Source organism: Corvus hawaiiensis, chromosome 6 (genome assembly GCF_020740725.1).
Source record: "Corvus hawaiiensis isolate bCorHaw1 chromosome 6, bCorHaw1.pri.cur, whole genome shotgun sequence".
In the NCBI taxonomy this organism is placed as follows: domain Eukaryota; kingdom Metazoa; phylum Chordata; class Aves; order Passeriformes; family Corvidae; genus Corvus; species Corvus hawaiiensis.
Window position 1 is genome coordinate 37,547,191 of NC_063218.1, and position 25,434 is coordinate 37,572,624.

The 25,434-nt window shown below is 38.9% G+C and overlaps 1 protein-coding gene across 2 annotated transcripts; it reads left to right on the top strand.

The window, feature by feature from the left end:
• The first annotated feature begins 44 nt into the window (after positions 1-44).
• Positions 45-24,191, top strand: TMEM87A (transmembrane protein 87A). Of its 2 annotated transcripts, none has more exons than XM_048308481.1 (20): positions 45-203; positions 1,665-1,722; positions 5,251-5,348; positions 6,122-6,238; positions 7,893-7,946; positions 8,050-8,106; positions 9,690-9,807; positions 10,515-10,576; positions 12,396-12,579; positions 13,384-13,483; positions 14,200-14,293; positions 14,561-14,632; positions 16,300-16,408; positions 17,540-17,598; positions 17,815-17,918; positions 18,270-18,343; positions 19,522-19,583; positions 20,559-20,614; positions 21,843-21,873; positions 22,197-24,191. In XM_048308481.1, exons 1-20 carry the CDS (start codon positions 72-74, stop codon positions 22,236-22,238), a joined length of 1,683 nt encoding a protein of 560 aa, XP_048164438.1. In that variant the 5' UTR covers positions 45-71; the 3' UTR covers positions 22,239-24,191. The 2 variants fall into 2 exon arrangements, with proteins under 2 accessions (XP_048164438.1, XP_048164439.1); XM_048308482.1 differs by lacking the exon at positions 14,561-14,632 and adding an exon at positions 15,189-15,257 and having other exon boundaries at positions 46-203.
• Positions 24,192-25,434: the final 1,243 nt, after the last annotated feature.

Genomic DNA, 25,434 nt, shown 5'->3' on the forward strand with positions numbered 1-25,434 from the left:
CCGACTGCCGCGTCTCTCCGCGGAGAGCGGAAGAGGCGCGGCCAGCGCGGCGGCGGCCTCCGTACGGCGGGATGGCGGCGGCGCCGCGTTCCGGGGGGCGGCGGCGGTCTGGAGCCGTCCTGCTGCGGCTGCTGACGGTGCTGCTGCTGGCGGGCACGGCGGCCGCCGGGCAGCGCTCCAAATGGCGGCTGCCGGTGTTCCTGGTGAGTGGGGGGAGCGGGGCTGGGCCCGGAGCCGCGGGGCCGGCTCGTGTGGCGACGGTCGGACGAACGTATGCGGGCGGGAGGCCGCGGCTGCTCCGCGCGTCCTCCTCGGGCGGGACGGCTGCGGTCGGGGGCGTCCCTGCTCGGGCCGCGCCTCTGTGGAGCCGCACTCGGAACTGGTGCGGGGGCTCGGGGCAGTGGCTGCCTCTTGCACCGCTTGAGCTCTCGGTGGCGGGGTCGGTGGTGGCGGCAGGGGCGAGAAGGCTCGTGCGGGAAATAGTCCGATGGGCGGTGGAGGGAGAGCCGCCCGTGTGAGGCCCGTGGGAAGGCAGGGAAGGAGGGAGGGTCCTCCCCAGCTGGTGCCCGGCCTCGGTGGGCCCTGTGCGGGGGAGGCCGCCCCGCGCCCCCCGGGCGGCCGGGCTGGCGGCCCGCACCGTCGGGTATCGCCGTGGCCTGGCCTCGGCAAAGCTGGGCCGCTGCAGCGCTGAACTGAGAGAGAGGTGTGGGCCTTGGGAGAGGTGACGGGATTTCAGCGCTTCTGATAAACCCCGCCTGCTTGAATTTGTGTGAAGGAAAGCTGTTCTGCCTCAAATTCGGCCGGACTTTATCAGGCAGTGAGAGTAATGTGCACTTTCTGTGAGGATTTTGAGCTTCAGGAACAAAACTGAAGGATCGCGGTGAACACTCCTGTTGGTTCTTAGAACAGAATTTTTTTGTTGGATAGTACAGGCCATCTCATCAGCAAGAAAATGGTAATAATTTCAACAAATGTCACATGAAATTGGCTCCATTTGCAGATCAAAAAGCCTCAAGCCTCTCAAAGCATCTTTAAGAGTATGTTGAAGGGTGGTGAAGCATGACTGGAAAGTCCAGTACGTCTGGCTCTAGATTTTACATTTGCTTTCATTACTGTATTGACTTAAAACTCAGAATGGAAGATTGTTTACTTAAGCTCAATGACATTAAGCCTGATGCTAAAAGATTTTTGCATTTTATATATTTTTCATATATTAGTAGCTCTCTGGACTATTATTGTATAGTTATATAGTTTCTTAGCTAACTTCTCCTACCCTGTTAAGTTAGACAAACACATTCCTAGAACCCTATGATAATCTCCCTTCTTCAGGGAGCCAAGGACATTTCACTTTCCCATGTATTTAGACATAAACAATGCAGGGCTAGAAGCAAGGGGGAGGGAGGCTTCCGTAGGGGGCTGAACCAAGAGAGGAATTACTTTATTAAGTACTTCTAACTGGGGATTCTCGTCAATTATGCTAATTTGCTAAACTTATAAAAGCGTTGAAGCCCTATATCATGTGTGCACTCTGCCATAAGTGCACCTGGAGGACTTTCAATAAATGGTAACTGCTTTTTATAATTTTTAACTTGTTTAGCTTGTGATTTTAGGGCTGATAAGGCACCAAGCCCACTAATATCTCTTCCTTTTTTGTGCCTTTGCAGGGGAAGAAGTTTAGCTTTGGGAAGATTCTCTTCAGCAACACCACCATTTTCCTGAGATGTAAGTGGTTACAAGGGATTACCTGGTCTCTCTGCTGTTTGATGCCCTGCCTATTTTTAACATTTGGAACTCCAAACGCTGTGAAGTGTTTAACTGCACTGGCTGCAGTGACAGCTAATCTAGCACTGTATGAAAGCCATAGCTCTGATATGGTTGAGTCTGTTAACAGCCTTGGAGCTTCCCAGTTGTGATCTGTTTAGGTTGTAGCAGAAATGAATGGCTCTATTCATGCTTTTTTTCTGGAGAGGGCAAGATGGGCAGTGGGAGCGCCACTTTGTTTCAGATAGTGGATGATCAGGTGTGGGATGTGCTGCACTCTACTGTGAGGTGTGCTTTTCCTATCTAAGATTTGTTAAATTCCTGTGTCTGGGAGATCTGGTGCCAGCTGGACAGGGGCTGTTTGTATTGTAGGGTGACTGATGCGAATACAGAAGGCAATGCTGTTTGAAGCCTTGTTCCTTTTTGCTGAGTGCTTCTGGGAGTGGTAAGGGAATGTTGCAGACTATGGTAGAGCTCTCCTGAGAGGTGCTTTGTCCTCCTGATCTCAGTGTGTTGAATGTTCTACTGAGCAAACATGTTGGCAGCCCTCCCATTGTTCTGTGTATTGCTCTTTGCTAATCTGGCCAGGTTTATGGGTTATGTAGGTTACTGCTGCAAGGAAAGTTGTGAAATACCCTCTTACCTGTGAACATGAGGACAGCATCTAGATGGCAATGAGATGTTATAGAAGTGACTAGCTGATTTAGAAAGGTTTGAAATCTTTGCCATGCACTTTGAGAACTTTTAAGTGGTTGTTTGCACCAGTTTTTACCATGAGGGAAAGCTGTTTAGTCTCTCTCTGGTGTCTGTACTTACCTTGTTGTTTTTTGGGTTTAATTTTCAATACATGCCCTTCTTGGGACAGTGTTTCAAGGAGAGTTGAAGTGCCTCCGTTGATCCCACATGAATCTGAAACAAGAGGCTAAGGATTTGAATGGTTATTAGTGAAGGTCCATCACTTCAGGATTAGGACTTTCCCACCTGACAAGTGTAGCTGAGACACTGAGGTTGGCATCTTACAGTGAGAAAATTGCAAGTGTACAGCTGCAGGATGAAAATTAGAAATCTGCTGCTTGGGAAAAGGAGGAGGGGTTGAAAGGGCATTTTGGTGCTTTGGTAGGTTTTAGGCTTTCTTGTCTAAAGTTTAATAGAAATAGCGTACTCATAGTGACGTGGCATCTAAGATACGGGTCTCTGAAGTGTGTGGTAAATCTGCTTGTGCCGAAATAACCAAGAGAAGGAACTAAGGCATGGAAAAAAAATTTATTTGTTGTAAGGCAGATCTGTAAGTAAGAATTCAACCCCCTGGCTCCTGATGTGGAATTGAATTACACTGTCAACCTTTAAGCAGGCATTAAGCCTTAAAATTCCTTAGTGAAGACACCTGTTTTACATACCAGTGTGATTAAAAGATTTACATGAATTTGGAAAATGAATCACTAAAAGAGGAAGGAACAAAGGCTGTGAACTTACTCATTTTCTCAGCCTAGATGAAACTTAAACTGCATCTGATACTGGGAAGCTTCAACTTTGTGTGGTTTTTCTTTTCTGCCCACGTCTCTGTGCAAACTGGTCTCCTTTTGATTCCTGTGTGTTGCCTCTTCCATCTGCTGTTTGTGTGGACAGTATGACAAACATGATTGCGCATGGGTTGTTCATATTTTCCGTGTGCACCTGCATCTCCTTATCTCCTTTTTTTCCCCTCTTCTTGGTTTTTGATTTTTTTTTTTTTTTTTTGGTATCTGTATGGCATCTTGGTGTCTGATGCTTTCTGCTTCTGACTGGGAAGACTGTTGCTGGCATATAGTATTGTCAATAATGAATTTATTTTTATCTACTTTTCTGAAGGGCTGTTCTGGAAGGCATTTAGTTTCTTGTATAGGATCATGATAGAAATTCTGCTCTCTGTAAATGAGTACAAAGACTGCATTCAAACAGAATGTTTCTGGCTTTTGTTTGAAGGCTGAGGAACTTAGATTTCCATATTGCTGAATTCAGTAAATGCCATGGATGCTTTTTCTGACTTTTGGAGTACTTCCTTTTCAAGGTCTCTGTAATTTTGATGTTTGCAGATATTGCAGATTGTTCTAGTGACCTGTTTTACCTTTATGGGCACTACTGCTGAATATATAGTTGCTTATTTATTTGTCACAGACAAAAAGATGTTTAAAAAGGTATTTTTGAATCTTATTTTTTGCTAGCACTTTTTTTGAGATACTCCTCATTTGATCAGTTATATTAGAAGAGCCTATATCATCAAAGAATTTGCCATCTGTCCATGTCACTGCAATGCTTGTGCTGCCTTTTAGTTTCTTTGTTGTGCCCTCTGCAACATCTAGGGCGATGTGGAACATGTATGCCTTGTTTTCATGCTTACTAGGTGTCATAAGGAAACTCTATTTTTCAGTGATTTTGCTTAAACTTCTGGTGTGAGAAACTTGGTTATTGAGTTTTTAGCTGTACATATACGTGCTTTAGTAGTCACGAGGTGTAAAGTGGGATTAGTCAATTAATTCTGTGGCAGGGTTTTCCTTCTAATTGCTTTATCTACCTGTAGTGGTCATTATGAAAACATTCATTAAAAGTGTGCATGTAACAAAGTTGTGGATGCCTCCTCTGAGATGAATGTTGCCTGTGAAGTTGTGGGAACTTCTTAGCCAAGTACTCTGTTAACTCAAAAGAGTTTTGCCATTTGGTGTCTGGGAAAACACAAATGTAATCATCTAAATGGCTCTTCCAAAACTCTAGATAGTCACTGCTCATTTTATTTAAGGGTGGAGCTTGCCTTCTTAATGTCAAATTCTCTTCATGGGGCTTTAGTTTAAGTATGAGATTTGAAACACAAAAACCTTTCCTTACCAGGGGGAAAGTCTTGTGTTTCATTTTTCATGCATGTTATTCTTTAGTAAATTAAAGTGGAAAGTTGTCTTATTGCTGTTTTCGGTAGCCTTGCAGCTTGACAGCATGGGCCAATGTATATAGATTGTCTTTGGGGGGTGGATGTTGACGGGCAAAATCTTACCTTCATTTTCTTGGTGATGTTTTTGGTATATTTAAATTATATGTGGAAATTGCTTAGTATTATCCTGTTCCTAGCTTTCTCTGCCTGTTACGTGTGCCCCTATCTCTGAAAGGGAGGCCCTTTTTTGTGTTGTAGTCACTGTGAGTCACTGCTGTTCTCCTTGTTTGGTATTTGCAGTTGCTAAAACATCCTTGATTGTCTTCAGAACAAAAAGTTTCTAAATGATCTTCTGCTCTTTAATAGAATTGTATAATGGTGTAATGGAATTCTGTTCGCATGCATCTTTCTTTCACTGAACAGCAATGAATTACTCAAGGAAAATATTTTTCTATTGTTTTGCTTTCAGTTTCATGTTTAAAATTTAATTATGATGGTTTTGCACAGAATGGGAGAAAAAGCCTGGAAGGAGGATGGTGTCTTACATATCTCATGCTTGATTTTTTTGGTTTGTTTTGTATTTTTTTTAGTTGAAGGGGATGAAAAAGCTTGTGAACCCTCCGGAAGTTTCAATGTTACTTGGTACTTAAGATACTCTGACTGCTACAATGAAGTCTTCAACTTTGGGGTAAGAATTGCCTGGAAAAACATAGGTTATGATTTTTAGGGGTAAGCAGATCTTGGGAGGAGGGGATTAGAGATGTCTCCCTTGCATTCACATTATGATTTGGGGCTGCAAGACGCGTTCTTCCACTGGAAGATAACAAATTTCTGGAATAGAGTTGAAATGATCAACAGCTTGCTGCAGTTGCTGACTTCTTTTGGGCTTTGGGACAGATGGAAGTGTTTGTCAAAATTGTTTTAAACCCAGGAGCTTAAGTAAGTACATTGACTCTAGAATGAAGCGTGCGAGTTTATGGTAGTTGAAAATACCTGCAGTAATGCTTAATGACAGTTAATAGAAAAAAATTGAATATTTACATGTTAAGTCTAAATTCTGTTCTTTATGGATGCACATTGCAAGTATTAGGAATTTGTACAAAATGTATAGTGTTTCTATCAAATGTGGTAATTGTGCTTTCTATGGTTAATATTTTTCCATGTTTACTTGAACTAATAATTATGACAGTTATAACTACTAACCTAACACAGGACTGAGTCTTCACCCTTTAGTATAATAATGCAGAGTTTGTTTGCGTAGACTGAAGTTTATGTTGTCTGCTGCGCTTCCACTTACTAATTCTTACTCAAAGCCTGTGTACCATCATTTTTATAATCTTGTGTGGTTTTGATGTCTTTATTGTACTAAATTTGATTCAAGAGTGTGTGCAGAGTGAAACTGTGGAGCTCTGCAGGTCTTGCAGCTGTCTACTGAGATAAACCTACATTCTCCTCTGGCAGGATGAACAAGCAGATAACTATTTTGGGACTACGGCTGAAGAGCATCCGGGTTGGTCAGGATACTATGCCACTTCTTCTCTCTCCTTTGAAAACTGCTCTGACCTCTTCAGGCCTCGGGTATGGGTAGAAACCTCAGAATTTGTTCTGTTGTCGTATACAATATGTAGAGAAGGTGGTAATTCCTATTAGATCTGTTAGCATCCTATGTAAGTATCAATGTAGGTTGGGAGGTACTTCTTTTTTATCTGTTTATGACAAGCAAGCTGTGATGATGGTTTCTTAGTTTTGCTTCACTTCTGGCTTGCAATTCAACGTTTTGCTCACGGTGGTGAAAAAACCCCAACCAAATCATTGTAAAGTGCAATGCTTCTTTTTGTTTGTGGTTTTCTATTCTGAATTTGTTTCATTTACAGGAGGCTACTGCTAGTTGAGTAGAAGTGGCAGCAAAGTAAAGATCCCACTAAACTTGAATCAATAAAGGACTGGCATTTATTACTTAATTAATGTTCATTTAGAATAATGGAAATGAGTGTTGAAAAATGAGTTACTTAAGCACTGATAGCAGCTTAAAAATGAAAAATAGTAGTGCTAGAACATATTTGGAACAATTCAAGTGAAAGTGAGAAGACAATGCAAAATTAGGGTAGGGAACTAATGTGCAGACATCAGCCCTACACCAGCTGTATATCAGCAGGCTGATGACAATACCAGTATGATATGCTGTCATTCTTTAATGATATACTTAAGAATTGAAGGCAGATTATGGAATGTTGCATCTGTGTTCAGTCATTCCTCATTTAGACAAAAGATTATGGATAGAAAATACTGGGAAATCTCATAATTATTGAACCTAGTGTTTTGGGTTGCTTTTTGGTATTTTTGGTTGCTTGTTTTTTTTATTAAGATGAAAGACTAATGCCTAAAAATGACTTTTAATGATCTGCTTGCGTGTCTCTTATTCCTTTGATGTGTGAAAATGGCTTGAAAGGTTTTTAAAAAGAAAGAAAAAACTGTGTGCTGCCTGTTTTTTGTGTTTAATAATAAAGAGATGTCAGTTCTACTTTTACTTGGTTTTGTAGAAAAGATCTTGTGGGTTTAGCTGTATAATGTGAACTTGGGCATCCTAACTAAACATGCTTGTGAAAGTCTTTAAGGTTTTAAGTCTTTAAGTAAGTTTTCATCCAGTTCCTCTGAAAAGTCTACTGAATTTTAAACAATATATTCTTCTCAGATACTAATTTCTGAAATTTCATAGAAATTTCTTCTCTAGATAGTTCAGCTTTTTTCTTGTGGTATAGCAGTTTCACTAGATTTTGAGTCATCATAGTTCGGGAGAGTTGGCAAAATCTGGATCTCTAATAGGAACTCACTGGTCTAGGGACTTATTTTTGCACAGATTAAGGCAGAAATATCAAAATTCTGTATCTATTTGTGTAGACTGTCTAGTAATGGGGATACCCAATTGATTCATATTTCAAAACCAAAATTAACTTCACTACTGTCGCGTCTGGTTTCTAAAAATAGATACCTGTTATTTGAAGGGAGGAAAAGTAACTCTCAAATTACAAAACATTAAGTATTCAAGACTCTCTGCATAAATGGACAATTGTTTGATTTAGAAAAACAAAAGCTCTCTAATACAGCTGTTCAAAGAATAATCAAGTTTATTGGAAGCTGTTCTGATAATGTCATGTTAATGTGTGAAGTGCCTGTAAATGTTGAAGTGCCTATAAAGTGTCTATAAATGCTTTACTTTTCTTATATCGTGCAGATTTTCTATAAAGAATTCATTCATCCAGAGCCTCTCTCACCTGAGAAACGAGAGGTAATTTTCCTTTCCTTTTAATGAGTGAGTGTAGTCATGGAAGAGGTAGTTTTGGCATATTTATTTATCAATTTTCTGTGTTTTTTTCTTTCTTCCCCCTAAGGGCTTAAAAGATAAGAAGGAGATTGCAGGAAATTACACAATGGTGACAGATAAAACTGTATGTATATTGAATTGAAACATGTCTTGTAATCCAGCAGTTTTGTTTTGGTATGCTTTTTAAAATTTATATGTCTTTGTTTAAGAAATTGCTGGTAGCATATTCTATGGTTTTTTGACATCTGGAATTTTTTAGCTTGAAACTAGATAGTTTCCTGTGTGGAAAAACAGAAAACAGAGTTAACTGCTTCTTCTATATGTGAATTATAGAGCTGATACCATTCAAACCAACGGTGTAAATTAAAAGATAAATTTACTTTTTCCAATGTAATTAAAATAGTAATTGAAATTATCTTCTTTAAATGATGACTAATTCTTACAGAATACATTTGGTTTTGTCTTTAGTCAGTTTTTTGAAACATTCTACCTAAAAAGTTGACTGATTACTTTTGATTTTCAAATCCCTTAGTATTTTTATTACATATTATGTTCAAGACTTAACCAGGAACAATTTTCAAAATAACTTCAAATTAAATGTCCTGGATGCCAAGAAAGAAAATATATTTCACTCCTTGTGTGCTTAAAGGGCCATTTACTTTAAAGCTAAAGCATAAGTTGCAGTGTGTGCAATTGTGAAGTAAGGAATCAATGCAGCAAGAGAAGGTGGTATTTTAAAGGCAAAATTTGTGTATATAAATTTATCCATTTTCTTTTAAGTTTACTGTGTTTCTAACCAAGTTTTATGTTTAGTTAATATTACCATAAACTCTTTTTTTTTGTGCATACTATTCTGTTTGCTTTAGGTCTTGTAGTCAAGAGGTTTCTTAAAAGAAATGCATGCTCTTAATACTGAATTTCTCTTGGAGAGGCCGTTATATAAAAAAATCTTAGTTGCAGTTCTGCAGTAGTCATGTGAGTGGCATACATGTAGATGGTCTTAGTTTTAACTTTAAAGCTCTTAGTAAATATTGCAGTTTCTGAGATGGCTAGAGATTCTTCGGTTGTGGAATTAACAGTTTTGTATGCTACAACTCAAAGAGATCTCTGATTTGTTTTATGGTGCAAATATTTATCTGGACAAGGTTCCTCTGTTAGTTCACTGGCAGGATTTGAGTCTTGCAGGTATGAGAGCTGTTTCAGGGACTGTAGTAGTAGTTTCCACAGGAAATGGCTACTGTGGAAATCTTTTTCTCTCAGCTACTTCTGTCTTACACTGTAAAACTGAGCCTTCACCATGAGATATATGTAACTCTGCAGTTTCCAAGCAATTGAATTCAGCAGGAATCTCTGTGATGGTCCTAATGGTTCTAGACTGAAAAGGAGTATGATGCTTTTTGAATTCTTTGTAGCTTTTGCAGTACCTTTGAGTGCTTGTCCAGTAAGCCAGTATTAAATTTGCAAAAAAAGACCTGATCACCTCCGAGGTCTTTGAGGCTTCTTCTGGAACCAAGCAACTAAATTTTAAGTGTTATGTCTAATAAGTACATTCAAAGTTTACATATCAGATATTTATTAAAGTGTTTTAGGTCTTGGAAGAGATGAACTTTATATTTACATGGAAGATACCACCCATATATGGCTACTTCTGTCTTTTTCTTGTCTGCTTGACTGTGCACTGTTTACATGTAGATGTCTGGTTTTCAGGCAATGAATGCTGTTATCAAAACTTGGCGAGATGGGCCATATATATTTATTGTGCAAATTGGAGTTAAAGGAGCTGAAAGAACGACACCTTCCTCATATGAAAACAAGCACTTTACAAGTAAGATAGCTCCTTTATACAGTAAACTGAAAATACAGCACCATTTTTATGTATTTCCAGTCTAAGTATTCCAAAGTACTCTTAGTATATGCTGTATGGTTCAATTTCATAAGATACTGTCTTTCACTTCACCTAGGTAGAAATATTACTACAGCTCTTATAAGAAAAGAGGTGATCGCTTGTGTCTTGAAGATCCTAAGACTGTTCTGTCAGTTTACTGGTGAAAATCAAGAAGAGTCAATCCCAGGCATTTAAATTTTGATGCTTGGTCTTTTGTTTCAGAAATGTGCAGACCAATGCAGTGATTTATATTAATAAGTCAACATGTAGAAAAAGATCGTAATTATCATCTTGATATTATAGTATATTTAACAGTGCACTGATAACCTATTCAAACTTTAGAGAAGTTTAAAAATCCCCCTAAAAAGTGAACTTGTGTGTTTCTGAATTTTTCCTGTTATACATGAATCTCCAGCAAAAATTACTCTTAAGTACTGCCATGAGTTACTTGGTAATGGGGTGTGTAATTTTAATTGCATGCTTTTAGCTGAGTATGTTATGAGTTAACTTTCTTTATTAAAGTGCAAGTTAGATTTAAAGGCTATGTGAAGGTGTGGAATTTCTTTACACTTAGTGAAAATCAGTTGAGTCCTGGCTTCCTCCTTTTGGTTCTTGTTCAATTTGGTTATTGGATTGTCTTTTGACAGTGACAGTAGAACTGAAGGGGCCGTATGAGTATCTCTCACTTGCAGACTACCCTCTGATGATCGTAAGTAAATCAGCTTTTCTTTGATCTATAAAATTGTCAGTTGATTTTAATGTCAAGTAAATACTCTGCTGCCATACTTCAGGAAACACAGAGCCAGTGTCTTAGGAGAAAAAGTTACTTAACCGAGGTTGTTTTTCTGTTTGATGGGCTGTTTTTGTTTGGTTGGGGTTTTGTTGGTTTGGTTTATTTTGTACTGAGTACAGGGTAGGGAAAACAGACACAGATTTCAGTTGCTTGCATGTGCTGTCAATACTGTCCTTGTCTGGATTGTTTGAATTAATGGTTGTTAATTTGTAGTTCCTGAAATTATCAGTATTATTAGCTCTAAACTGAGAAGTTTTACTGGTGCTTTTATTCTCCTTAGCTCATATCTTAGAAAATTTGCTATTCTATTCTTTTGTTTGCAGCTACCCTTTCATTTGTCACTGCTTTCTTTGTTCTTTTACAGCTTAATCTTCCTTCCTCCACCAGCTGTCTTACACCCCATGAGGAGGTCTTTAACACTGCCTAGCAGTGAAAGCATAATTGAGCTACAAAGAGCTAATCCCCTTTTCATTCAAAGTGTTATTGACTTGGTTTCTAGTTTCTTCTGTTGAGAAGGCTAAACAATAAAGGAACTTAAAGTGTTTATGTAGTGAAGACAGACTTTAGCAGGGGATCAATAACAAGTAGGTCTCTAGCCTGACTGTATTGGCAAGAGCAGCCTGTCAATAGTGGAGCCTGGCAGCATTTCTGAAACACGCGTTTTACTTCCTGCAGAAGCAAAAAGCCTCCAGCAGCTCTATTGCAATGTAATTCACTGGTGGGAATATCCCATGTGACTGGATTAGAAAAGACTCTGTATCTCTAAATGTTTCCATAATGGTGTTTTCAGTTTGTTAAAGTTTTGATGGATTGTGCAGCTAATACCAGCATTTGCTTGGTTTAAAAAAAAAAAAAAAAAATCTTCCTTCTGAAAGAGGAGACTGCTTGATTATTGCTGTCCTATGGTGTGGCTAACTACTTCCTGCCATTCGCTTAATGTTTTACTCTCTCCTAATTCCTCTTCTTAATCTTGGTGTCCTTTTGAAAATTTTAACTTGGCTTGGTATGGTTAGAAAATTCAGTATTGAGTAACATTGTCAAGCTTATTGTTTGCTGTATGAGACATGCCATGGAAAGTTCTTCTGAAGCAAGTAACACTGAACCAAACAAAAATCACAAAATGTTAATATTTAAATGAATGTCTGGATTTCTTTCTCAGCTGCAGGTTTTTTGCTGGCCAAAAACTCGGGCAAAAACTGAGTTTTCTGGAAATTAACTTTTGAGAAAAGTTGTCAATTTAATTGAACAGAGGGCTTACAAGCATTAGTTGCTTATCTTTGTTCTGTGGAATGGTGTGTAAAGGTGGCCTGTAAGTTTATTTGCAGAATAATGTAAATGTATGATGAAGTTATTAGTAGAACAGTACATGAGAATGGAGTTTCTAGTACTTGATGATTTGCTTGAATTCTTATCTGGGTGTTTGAAATCTAGTAGCATGTACCTTCCTTAGAAAAAAATGCCAGTGAATAAATTGGCAGACTACTCTTCAAGGGAGAAATTGCGCAGAAATTCAGTTACTCTGATTCCCTTTGTTGGCAGTGAGAAATTAGACTATCACTGTTAAAGAGTCCAGAGAAGACAAATGAAACAATGCTTATTTCTAGTCTATTTAAAAACTTCCAAAGCTGCTATACGTGGGAAGAAAATAGAGTTGTCTTACAGCTGTGGAATGGAAACAAGGTAATTATTTTTCGGGGTCTGAAGTTCCTGTTTCTTTCTTTTTTTTGTGTAATAGTTTTTCATGGTGATGTGTATTGTGTACGTATTCTTCGGGGTTCTGTGGCTTGCGTGGTCAGCCTGTTACTGGCGGGATCTCCTGAGGATACAGTTCTGGATTGGTGCTGTTATCTTCCTGGGAATGCTCGAGAAAGCTGTTTTCTATGCTGAGTTCCAGAATATCCGCTACACGGGGGAAACCGGTAGGTCACAGTTGCATCATGCAGTTTAACTCAGGGGGCATAGCACTAATGGCTAATGCTAAATTGGGGTGGCAGGTACCTGTTAACTATGGGATTACTTGAGGATTGTTTCAAAACAAAGAACAGGGAACCAGAGTTCTGTATTTTTTATGTTGTAAACATCATGCTCTGTGTTCTTCTAAAGCTAAAATGCTGTTGCTTTCTCTGACTCCTGGGTGTAGTGTCTTAGGTACATAGAATGCTACATTCTGCGCTGCAGTACTGGCTTTAAGTTTAAAATAGGACTTGGTCAGTGTAGCTTGTAATTAATTTCTCACAGTTGGTATTGGCCTTGGAAAGATACTTTGAAACTCCTTGTTCAACATGACTGCATTGTAGATAACTCTTAGTATTCAACCCATAGCCTCATAATCCATCTCAAGAGATTCCCTTTATGTAAAAAGGAATCTCTTTTCCTTCTACTTTGGTTTTGAGTTTTCAGGCTGGATGCATACAAATGAAACTCTGCAGGTAAAATATCGTTATGACTTTGCTAACTGGCCATACCCATGGTGCAGAAGGTTTTGCTGGTTGACTTGTTTGGAAGAGTATCCAGGCTGGATGTAAAATTTTTCTGTAGCTTTTTTTTTTTTATGCCAAGTGACCTATCTTTTCTGAAAGCTAACTCCAGATGTAGGTAATAGATTATATACACTTTAATAGCCTACTTTCTGTGTCTGCTCTCATACTGCAATTGCATGCAGTAGTTAATAAAACAGAAATTATATTTTAATGACCCAACTTCCTCCTCTTTGCTTTTGGTAGTTCAAGGAGCAGTAATACTGGCAGAACTTCTTTCTGCTGTGAAGCGCTCGTTGGCTCGAACTCTGGTCATCATAGTCAGCCTGGGATATGGGATAGTCAAGTGAGTAATTCTGTTACGTGTTTGTTGTGTTCTGTTTAAAGAGTTTTCACTATTGGTTTTTAAGAATTTAGGGCAGTATTCATCTCCATGTATTTTGCTTGTTAAAAAGTAAGTACTTGGGTTAAGTGCTCTGAAGATCTAGACTTCTTTACTAGTAAACAGAGATGTACAGTTCCATACTGTGATTACTTTCCATCTACTTCTGTGTGCTACTGTAGGGTGGATTTCTGAGTCATTGTTGAGATGCTCCACTAACTGGAATGGGAGCTTTATGGGCCTGCCTTCTGGGTGAGGGGGAGCTTTTATAAATGGAGTAGGTCAAGAGTCCCTGATAGGGGAGGGGATCTGCTTTAGTAAGGTTGTGGCTCATTTGTCTGTCTACAGCTGTATTCAATGCTAAAAACACATGCTAGGTGGTAATGGAAATTTTTGGCTAGTGTGGGTTTGCTGGGGGGAACTGGAGACTTAGTGAAATGGTCATAAAAGGCTAAACAGGTTAACTAAGAAACAGGACTGTTGCCAGTCTCTCCCATAGTCATACCATAAGAGAAAATGAATAGTAAGTTTCAAGCACCATAATAATATTTCTGGATCTAGATGTGGATTGTTACAAGGACCTTTTATTCATACGCTTCGTACCTTATGTTTAGATTCAAGTTGACATGACTTCACTTTCTGTTTCCCAGTTAATCTGAATTTCACTTTGTTTCCTACAGGCCTCGCCTTGGAGTGACTCTTCACAAAGTGGTTATGGCTGGAGCCCTTTATCTGTTATTTTCTGGCATGGAAGGTGTTCTTAGAGTCACAGGGGTCAGTAATAACTGCTTGAATTGTCCCATATGCAACAGACACTACTGATTGTATTTACCTGTGTGAACAGCTGTTTCCCCCCGCCCCCCAACCCCCACAACAACCAGCCCAAATTCCCACTGCTCCAGTTTTGGAGGCTGTGCCTGGGGAAGAGTGTGTGAGTGGTGCTGCCACTGGATTCATTAAGTGCATCTCGGGATGTAGATTTCTGTTACTCTGTTTCTGGGATGAAGCATTTAACCTATCGTGTATTTGGTACTTTTCCAGTTTTTCTATGACACTGTGGCTCTGATAGCAAACTTGGCCCTGTCCATGATTGATGCCTGTATTATTTTGTGGATATCCTTTTAAAAACTGCAGAATGTATGACCTTATTCATAGTTTATTATTTCTGTCTTAAAAGGAGTAAAAGGTGTTTTGCTTGTTTCTGTTAGGACTTCGATAAGTTTATGATGTACATGCAAAGGCAAGTTTTGCCTTTTTAGTCAAGCTCATAGTTGAGTGGAGCTTTCAGTTTGTCCATGGATAGTGTAATAGATGTAATTAATACATGTCTAACAAGCTGGTTGCTAGTTTTTTGTGATGGAAGTGGCCAGAGCAATTAATGACAGCAATTGCTTCAGCAGAGACTCCTTTTAACAGTGCTAGATTGACTTAATCTGGAAAATTGCTTCTTGCCTTGCTGGTGGAGAACTGAGAACTGACAATGTGGTATTGTCAGTTCCTCTCTGTGCATTGGACTAAACTCTTGGTTCAAGCCCTCTGTTTCTGTAGCAAAACTTGGAAGTGTTGTGGTGGCGTATTTGTGGTTTCTCATAAAACAGCCTGACCCTCCTCACTTCTCTACTATGTTTTCTTTTCGGTTTGTTCTTATTGGCTCTCTCTTTGTCTCCAGGCCCAGAATGATCTTGCCTCCTTGGCTTTTATTCCCCTGGCTTTCCTAGATACTGCCCTGTGCTGGTGGATATCCTTCACTGTTTTACTTGATGGGGTGTGTTTTCTTTTGAATTTGTTTTTTTCAGTCTTTTCTTGGCTGAACTTTTTTTTTAAAATAAGATCCAAGTATGTATTTTTTTCTATTTCTGGTAAAGGTTACAGAAGTTCTGTAATTGAGTGTTCAGGTAAGCTTCTGCTGCCTACTGCTTACTTAGTTTTTGTTGAACTGGATGTGTCTGTGTAAAGCTGCTCCAGAATATAGTCTGTGTGTTATCAGTGTCTCATTGTTGAGTATGAAGGTAATTTGTTCTAGTGTAGCATGTTATGGTACCATAGCAGCAGCCTTTGAAGAAATGACTCAGTTTATGTTTTGGAGTGAAGGTTGTTTAGCATCACCAAACCTAAAAGTCTTTCTGAAAAATTTGAACTAGTCTTGAAGTAAGTGACAAAATGAGGCAGTGTTTATTTTTTTGGTGTCTTGACATACTCATTCCAAGCAACCATAATCTTGTGTGACTTTAGCAACTGACATCAAATGCTGAACTTGTGTATAGCAAAATCCCTGTAAAGTGGTCTTAGTGAAAGCCAGTCACAAAAACTCTATTTAAAATGTGAATAGCTTGCTGCCCAGCTATGACAACCACAGTTCTCCCCTATCATGATGTCTCTCCTAACCACTTGTTTTGTCACTGTGGAAAAAAAAAATTGTGAAGGCACCCATATACATTAAATAGAGTTTAACTAATTTCTAGTTCAGATTTTACTTTTCATTTATCAAAAGCACAGCCGACACTTTCCTGAAGGAATGGGCCATAGTCCAAAATAGAAGTTTGGATACCATCTTTGTCTGACAAGAGTTATAGGTGTAGATGACTAAATAACATGAAAAGGACAGATTTTGCTAACTCTGGTACCTTTGTCATAGGATGAATCTTTCCTTCTACTGAGAATGGTGTAATTTTTTGGAGGGCCAAGTGTGCGATTGAGAGAGCTGTTGATCATAAGGTCTGTGTCCACCTAAGTCTGTGACCAGCTTGTCCCTTCAGAGACTTTTCCTTGACTTTCCATACATATTCATCAGCTTAACTCAAACAATGAAGCTGCTAAAACTTCGAAGGAATGTTGTGAAACTCTCTTTGTATCGGCACTTCACCAACACACTCATCTTGGCAGTAGCAGGTAAGCAGAAAATTATTCCAGTTAAGTAAAACCACTTTTCATTTCCATATAGGGCTTGATTTGGTCACTAGAGCAAGTTTTTAAGTTTGGTGACCTTTCTGTAAGTACAATCAAAATTCTTGGTATTTCTAACATTTGACCCGTTTCTAACAGTGGGTCTTTGCCAAGTGTTATGTCAATATTTCAGAGACAGTGGATTGTTAGTCCTTATGTTAATAAGATCGGTAGTTCTATGCAGCTCCTCTAACACAGCACTGTAGTCCCACTTCAATCTGCCGGGGCAAAAGTTCATTATTATCTTATGCTGTTAACTTCACAGAGATACTTTTCAGCAAAATTGCAGTATCACTGATACTGTGGGATTTTTAAGATACCTGAAGATCAGAGTGATTCTTGGAAAAACTGTATTCTTAGATTTGTAACATAATACCCTCTCTATTCTGGAAGAATACAGATGGAAATTCTTTTTCCATTTATAGTAGTGATGAACTGAACTTCAAGAATAAATCTGTTGGTAATTCCAGGTACTCTTCTATCAATACAATGAGCAGAAAACCTCTAGACTGTGCTTCTTTATTTTAACAAACAAGTGAAAAAGTACATTTCTTTTGAACAACAGCTCTGATGAAATTCCATTCAGCACCTGGTTCTTAGTCATCTTAAAATACTTCAGTGGAGGGAAGTCTCTTCTAAAACTGTGCTAAGAGCATAGTTTGAGTGTTGGAACTGTTGTGGGTCAAGATCTGAATGCTTAAGGCATTCAAGCAGCTCAGGTTGTTCAGTTACTTCAAGGTCAGCTTTACTTGTCAAGTGATAATGAAACCATGGTTTGAAGGCTAGATAAAAGTGATATAGGAATAATGAATAGGAATTAGGAGTTCGGTAAATACTTCATATTTCATTTATGTGTTGTGTCTGTGAAGATACAAGAGTAAAATATATGCCTAAATTTCTGTCTTAAGGTTGGTGCAATAGATCTATCTCTTGTTTTCCGAAACTATTAAATTGAAAATTTCAAGACTTCAGTATTCAGGTCTTTGATCTTTGTTTGGGAAACACCATCCTGTTAGTGGGGTATTTGAATTGGCATCTTTTGTAGTGATAAGCAGCTTGTTTGTTTGAATATTGCAGCATCTATTGTATTTATCATCTGGACGACCATGAAGTTCAGGCTGGTGGACTGTCAGTCGGTGAGTTTATATGAAATGCTTTCTACAGTTGCTGCCTCTTGATAAGTTTATATTTGGCAATGAGATTGCCATAAAGCACCACATGCTAAAATTCTCACTGTTGTGGGTAATGAGCCTTTTTGACAAATGCCTATAGTTCAGCCTTGGAAAGAGATGAGGATATGAAATTTCTTGCTTCACAACATTTTTCATTTGTGCTGCTGTTCTTCTTGACAGGACTGGCAAGAGCTATGGGTGGATGATGCCATCTGGCGTTTATTGTTTTCAATGATCCTTTTTGTTATCATGATTCTGTGGAGACCATCTGCTAACAACCAAAGGTTCAGCTTTTCTTACCTCTTCCTAAAAATACTGGATTTTAGGAATGCTTGTTTATTCAAAAAGTACTGGTGGGTGATTTTTATTTGCTGTACACTGATCAATAAGGATACTAAGCAGTTTGTGTAAGGAAAAGTAAACCTAGAGGAGTCACATACATAAAATCTAGTCTGTTTCTGGTGGTCAACTTATTTAAAAAGAAGCGACTTAAACTTTGATTATGTAGTTTAGCATCAGTCTTAAAAACAATGAGCTTCACAGAACAATCAAGCCATGTGCATGTTGGGGTAATGGATCTCTTGGGAGACAAGAGATAGAGTTCTAAGACAGCTTTCATTCTTTCACTTCTAAAGGTTTGCTTTCTCACCGCTGTCAGAAGAGGAGGATGATGATGAGCAGAAAGAGCCAATGTTAAAGGAAAGCTTTGGTAAGAGAAAAAAATTTTTCCACCCAATTCCATTGTTGAAGACACTTCTGTGGAGGAAGGTGTCCTGCTCTCTGGCAAAAATCTTATTACTGCAGGAAAAGCAGAGTCAACTGCCATTGATACATGGAGTTCTAAAGGAAACACTGGCTTTATGTTTAGTATTTACATTGCCTGTTTAATTCTGGGGTTTTCCATTGACACTGAAAACACTGCTACTGCTGTGGTTGCTTTGCCATGTCCAGTGGACTTTGATTAAATATGTCAAGTCTTAGGTTTTAATCCAGTCATGATGACAAGGGCCTCTTGCTAGGCAGTGGTTTAGTGTGCAGTTCTCTTTTAAAATCCCATTTAAGAATTTTCATTTATTATCTGTTCTCTGAACTCTGAAATCTTCATTTTCTATGTTAGGGCCTAGCATAGGAATGTCCAGTGTAAACACAGGCGTGAATATGTTAATTGATGAAATTGTCTGTTGTAAAACCTCTCTTTATATGCTGTGTAAAAGGTAGAGTCACATGTCTACTGCTGTCTGTCCACAAATCAGTTATGTTGGGACATATCAGTGCTGTTTGTCTTGTTTAGGAGGTGAGGAGAAGTGTGTCATCCATTAGGTGCATTTGGCAAAGCAGCGCGATCTGGCTGTCTGCCAGGCTGGGAGATGCACATTGCTTCTCAGCTTTTAAGTCAACCAAGTGGCTGGTGAGGAGTCAGTAGGTAAAATAAACTTTGGGAGTTGCCTGTGGCTCAGAATGATTGAGGCTGGAAGGGACTTCTGGAGGTCATCCTGTCCAAGTCCCCTGCTCAAGCAGGGTCACCCAGAACAGATTGCCCTGGACCATGTCCAGATGGCTTTTGAGTATCTTCTAGGATGGAGATTCCACAGCCTCTGGGAACTATGTCTGAATTCTATGCTGCTGATGTCTGGCTTAAATAAAAGGACTAGAAATTTATATTTTCTAGGTAAAATTGTAAAAATTCAGGAAAAACTAGGTACTCCCCCTGTCAGGAAAAAATACTATGAGCCTTTCAAAGGGAACGCAGTCTAAATCATTAGCTTGGCTAACTCTGTCTCATTGAATCTGAGGAAACATCCTGAATGAATACTCAACACTTTCACTTACAGTCTGTGAATAATTATAATTCAGTTACACAAATCTTTTTTCTTCTTTTGGCTTCAGAGGGAATGAAAATGAGAAGTACAAAGCAAGAACCAAATGGGAATGTAAAAGCAAACAAAGTTGTGAGTATGACCTCTGTACCTCAAATAATACAGATTCATCTCTTCTTTGTTTACTGCCATTAGTAGCACACAAATATGCCAAGTTTTGAGCCAATAAATGGACGCTTTTTGGTTTGCTTCAGAGTGTGAGTGAGTCAAAGTATCATAAGGTAACACAGTACTTCTGAAAAGAAAGTAAATACAGGTTTCTCATGAGATTTCCTGTAAGTACAGTGGTGACTTAAGAGTTTAGTCTGTTCTTTAGGAAGGTTTCTGCAATTCAGTATAGATAGAACTGTATAGTACAATATTCTGATAGGGATTAATACATTATTTTAACAAGTTTTTCAGTCTGAGAGGGAGGCTGAGCCATGTTTTAAATAAATTGCCCTCTGTTTTTGAGATCTGTGATTCATTACATGAATGGGATGATGTGTATATTTTTATGTACCTACCTAAATACTTTGGGTGAACATGCATTTTTTCCATGTGACTTATAAGCAAGATATTTTCACTTTCATCAAGGAGGCTGAAAATATGTCTTGGACTCTTTTCATGGAATTAATGCATAAATTTAAAAGTGGAAAGAACCTGTAGGAATTCATTATAATACCAATCATATTTTTTTGTCATTAACATTGTTTTTCTCAAAGGTTGGTTGCAGCTGTATACTACTTACCTGAGGACAGATAACATGCAAATCAAGCTTTTCTATTTTGGTGGGGGGAGGGGGCTGTGTGTGATGGTGAGGACTGTTACAGAGCTCACAGAAAGCGGGTGGGTTTTTCTTTATTCTTTTTTTTTTTCCCTCTTGGAATGTGTTTTCTCTAATCCAGAAATTAAATTGAAGTGTTTTTCTGTTTGTTTTTAATTTTTTAACTGACATTATAAATACATTGGTTTTTGTCAAGTAGGTTGAGAAGAAAAAGGCTTGCATATTGACAGCATTGTGGGAAAACTTGACTTTTGTGTTCTGTTTAATTTCTGTACTTGTAGCAAGAGGATGACCTGAAGTGGGTAGAGGAGAACGTTCCTTCATCAGTGACAGATGTGTGAGTATTTTTATAGTCACAATAAAGGCAGGTTCCTTGCCCACAGAAATACATTAGAATGCCTCATAACTTGTATGCTGCACTTCCATGGGCAGAGGTTGGGTTCAGCCTGGCACTGGCCTCTGACCCCTCAGTGTGATTACACTTGGCTGTGTTCAGTCTGCTGGGGTTGAACACAGGCTGACTTAAGGAACAGTCTTTTGGAATGTGAAACCATAGACTGGTTTGCACTTTACTAAAGGTAAAACAATATAAATAAATCCAGGAAACAAGGAACAAATAAACCCTCTTTCTAGTGCTCTGGAAAGACCTTTGAGTATCTTGCTGAGTGTAAACCATGGCATAATGTAATCCACTTTTGAGCTTTATTTGGAACATCGGTTGTCATTTGTGTGCTTATGGTAACGTAGTCAGCTGTATACACTGTTTGTATCTCTTCTGCTTTTAATAACTTCTACATGCTGAAAGTGTCAGCGCCTGTGTCTACATTTTTTCATAACAAAACCAAAGTTCATAGATTAATTGTGTTCACAAATTTGAACAGGTAATTTTGGCAGAGGATCTGGATTGAAGTACAAAGCTTTGCTTGAACTTAGGTAAAACCAAAAAATTAGGTGAAGTTTTAAGAGGAAAAAAAAAAGTGCATTTTCTCAGTTGAATTTGGTTTTCCCAGTTCTAATACTTAGGTTTTGAAGACTGATAGGATTCCTTAAGAGAAAAAGGACTAGTCCAGTGTAAGCTAGGAAAGGGCACTTTGAGGTGATCTGCTGCAGTTTTTTCTGTTTCTGAGAGTGTGATCAGGGTTGTGAATAGCCAAGATCCCCACAGATGGAAGATCTATTGTAGCTGGGAAGGCTGAAGTGCCAGTGGAACTTGTTTGACTTCTGGGACATGTTTTTACAACATGGTCCCATATTGTAAATGTCTTCAGGGCAGTTCATCAGTGTTCCTGTATGAATGAAGCAGTTTATTTCATGGCAACTTGGAAATTGTTCAGTTGGTAATGAGAAGCGTGACAAAAAAGAATTTTAAAACTGTAAAGGTCATTGAGGATACTCCTTGGGCTCTTCCTTTTTTGTGTGTCTTTCTCTAAGTTCTGCTAAATTGAAAGATCTGCCTTCACTGTTTCTTTTCTGTGCCCTAAAAAGCAGCATAAGGTTGAAAATGGTTGTCAATATGCTCTTACTATGTGCTCTAATTATTTTAACTTTTTTCCACCCCACTGCAGTGCTCTTCCAGCTCTTCTGGATTCAGATGAGGTCAGTAAAGAAATCTTGAGTTCAAATTAGTCTTTCGACATGCCAGAGGAGTCATGAGTCAGATGATAAGGTCTTGGCTTATTAGAACTGGACTCTGTGTCAGTGCAACAGCAAAATGCTACAAGGGGGGAAGGACAGTGGGAACAACTTGGTAGAATACAAATATATTTTAAATATGTATTCTAAAATAAGGGGTGTATCTGCTGTGTAAGTTGGACTCCTGATTTAAAATGCATATGAGTGTCATTTGTTGTGAATGTGCATTTTCTGAGTAATGTAAACCTACTGGGGAAAATGACAAGATTGGGTATTTTATTTTCCAGGAAAGAATGATTACCCACTTCGAAAGGTCCAAAATGGAATGAAGGAGTAGCTTTTTCTCTTGGAAGCGGAGACACTTCTTTTAAAGTCGCTTGGTGGAGCAAGTGCATCCTGCTGATTTGTCTCTTGATCTCAGCCTTGAAAGTTTGATGCTTTAATGTCATGGAGGGTGTCTTGCTGTGGAAGAAGTTCACAAGGACATTATAAACCTTTTGGAAATTTGAATTTAAAGTTGCTGCAAGTTTGGATTTTTAAGCAATTTACATGTGTACTATTCCAGCACCTTCTGTAACTTTTCAAATATTTAATCTGTGAAACTAAAATTCCTAATGTCTGCTTGAGGAGTTTATATTTCAATGTTACAATTGACATTTAGAGGTGAACTGCCTGTACCTTTTTGGGGGGAGGGTGGGGACAGATAGAAATAAGCACTGAAGAAACAACAGACCCATTTTCTGGTAGATACAACTGCTGTTGTATGTCATCTGTCCAATGTGCATGAGAGAGTTTAGAGAGAAGTTCCTGTCGATGAAGAAAATTAAGATGCCAGGAGGGAAATATTTGGAAAAGTTACAGTGATATGAGTTTTTAACAAAATCAAGTGCAATTTTATTCGTAACACTGTGTATGAAAGATTTTCTATTTTAAATGCCATTGACCTGTAGGTAACAGCTGCCTAAAGCTAACACTTGCTGTTGTGGCACATCTCATTGCCGGCAATGTGGTGGATGCCTGGAAAAATGATTTGCCCCTACCTTTCATATGTTGCATGATTTAATTTAAAAAAATACCCCAACAAATAAAACAACCAAAACAAACATCACCAGAGCCACTCCTGCAGTGCTCCACATGTGCTTGACTACACATGTTAAGCAGATATTAACTGGATGTTTCAGTAGAACTCTTCTCCCTTTACATGTAACATCTCCCACCAAGAAGCTGGCACTCCTCTATGAGAAGAGGCATTGCTTTCTAGGGGTGGAAGCACTGCCTACCTTACTTGAAAGAGGATTTATGGGGAGTCCACAGTGCTGGGATAGTTCTGTTCCCAGTGTCTGCTTAGAATCGCTTCCCATGTAAATGATTTGATGGTGGGCTTTCTTGTCCCATCTGGTCACTGTGGCCAGGAGGTACTCTGAGATCACTGTGTTTCAGTCAAAGTTGCAGGTTTCTATTCTATGTAATTGCATTTTGTTTCTCCTTTTGAAATGAAAAAGAGCTTTTGGACAATGTTCTGTTTTTTGCTTGGCTGCAACAGCTAAAGTTGCAATAACTTCCTCATGGAAACCTGTTGTGGACTGTATGACAAAAGCTCTAATTTGGGTTCATAACCTTTAAAACTGATGATTAGGCGGCAAGCAGCAGCTGGATATCTAGGAAGCAGATGTGGCTGCTGCTGGAACAGCATAGATTGTCAGATTTTCTTGTTCTTCTCTCATAGCTATGTCAGCAGAAGTGAACATGTGCCTGTACTTCATTCATTCCACTGTAAGGTCTGGTAGCTTAGCTGTAGCTGCTCTTTATCAGCAATTCAAGCTGAAACACAGCACTTTACAGTACAGTAGCTGAGGCACAAAGACATAGTATCTTCTGCTAGCTGTGCTGTGGGGGCGGCAGATGGACAGAGAAAAAAAGCTGTGGCTATAGCACCTCACTGCTTCTGCAAGAGTTGCTGGAGCTCTTCTGCTATCCTCTTTAGGCCACAGATAGAATCTTTAATTAGAAAACACTTCTAATTTGCTATGCTTAATGGATATAGGTGAAAAAAGTATTACCTCCATGTCCTTTTGGGGAGAGGAAATTTTGTGAAATAAAGCTACACAAAGCTTGCTATTTAATGCTTTTTTTTGGTGGTTCTGTTTTAATTTTTAAAAAAATCCTATTGTTTTGGGTTGTTTGGGTTTTTTGAAACAAATAGGTAAAAATGTTCTCTACTGGAAGCACAAAAGTTTGTATGTACTATTTAATAAAGGCTAGGTAAAGAGTAGAAAGGCTTACATTGTGTCCTTCCACTTTCTTACTCCCTGTTCTCTCACAAGTATTACCACCTTCACAAAGCTGCCTGATTTTACCTCTTTAGTCCATGGTATATATAATGCAGTTATATCCAACAGTTCTTTTATTTTTCTTTTTAAGATTGAAGATAAAGTGGAAGTCTGTCATTTGAAAAGCTAATGGAGATAGGGCAAATCATAAATTTCTGAAAAAAAGTAAAAGAACGAAACAGTTTCCCTAACTGTATTCATAGTTTAATTAATAATTTAAAAATAAAATAAATGTAATAGCAGTGTGGTGCTTTCAGCCTCTGACTACTGGTGGTCTTAGGCAATCCTTGCAGCTTTCTACCCTTCCATTCTTGTACTCACTTCCAGCAGTATTTAAAGTTGTCCAGAATTCTGTGGGGAGCTTGTTGACCCCTTAGTTAGCAATTTTTGTTTTTTCACTTGTTTAGCAGAGTTTCTGTATTGTTGGAAAGTAGCATCTGCTTCCTAGGCTAGAGCAAGCATGTGCTGGGACTTGTTTGCAGTCTGTGGGAGAAGTGTGAGAGCCCAGCTCCCACAGAATTGTGCAGGCTATGGCATTGTCATTGCAGGAGAGATAGCAGTGGATGAGATGTGAGTGAGGAGCAAAGGGCGTCTGTGCAGTGTTGCAGCAAGGTGGCCTCTCCCTCAATAGCATGTTCGGTCAGGTACATTGGTTCTACTGAGGGATCTTTGCCTTTTCTGAAACCTGATTTTGCTCCTAAAGATATATTGGCTCCAGGACTTGGAAAAACTCAGAAAAGCTTCAGCAAGCTAGCTTGCTAGAATGCTTGTAACCAAAAATCCTGCAGGTTGTTACCATTCCCTATGTAGTCAGGGAAGACAATTCAAATTTATAACCATTCTTCCAAAAACAAACCATGCAAAAGGGAGAAAAGATCTGCTCTTAGGTCTGAGATCAGCAAGAGTTTTTTAAGAAGCTGTTCATAATAATGTTCTACTTGCAGAAGAACTAAATGTCTGATAGGAGTTATTTTAGAGCTCTTGTGCCTGGTTAGTTCTGTATGGATTTGTTTGTTTTGTTTATTTGTGAGAAGTAGCTGTTGGAATTGTAGCATATATGTGCATACCATATGGAAAACTGGAAACAGTGAAGAAGATGATGGTGACAAGATGTCCCTGCTAGGAACTCCAAAGGAGAGACTGAGTAAGAGATCACATGGAATGGTAAAGAAACACAAGAGGCTTGATAGGCACA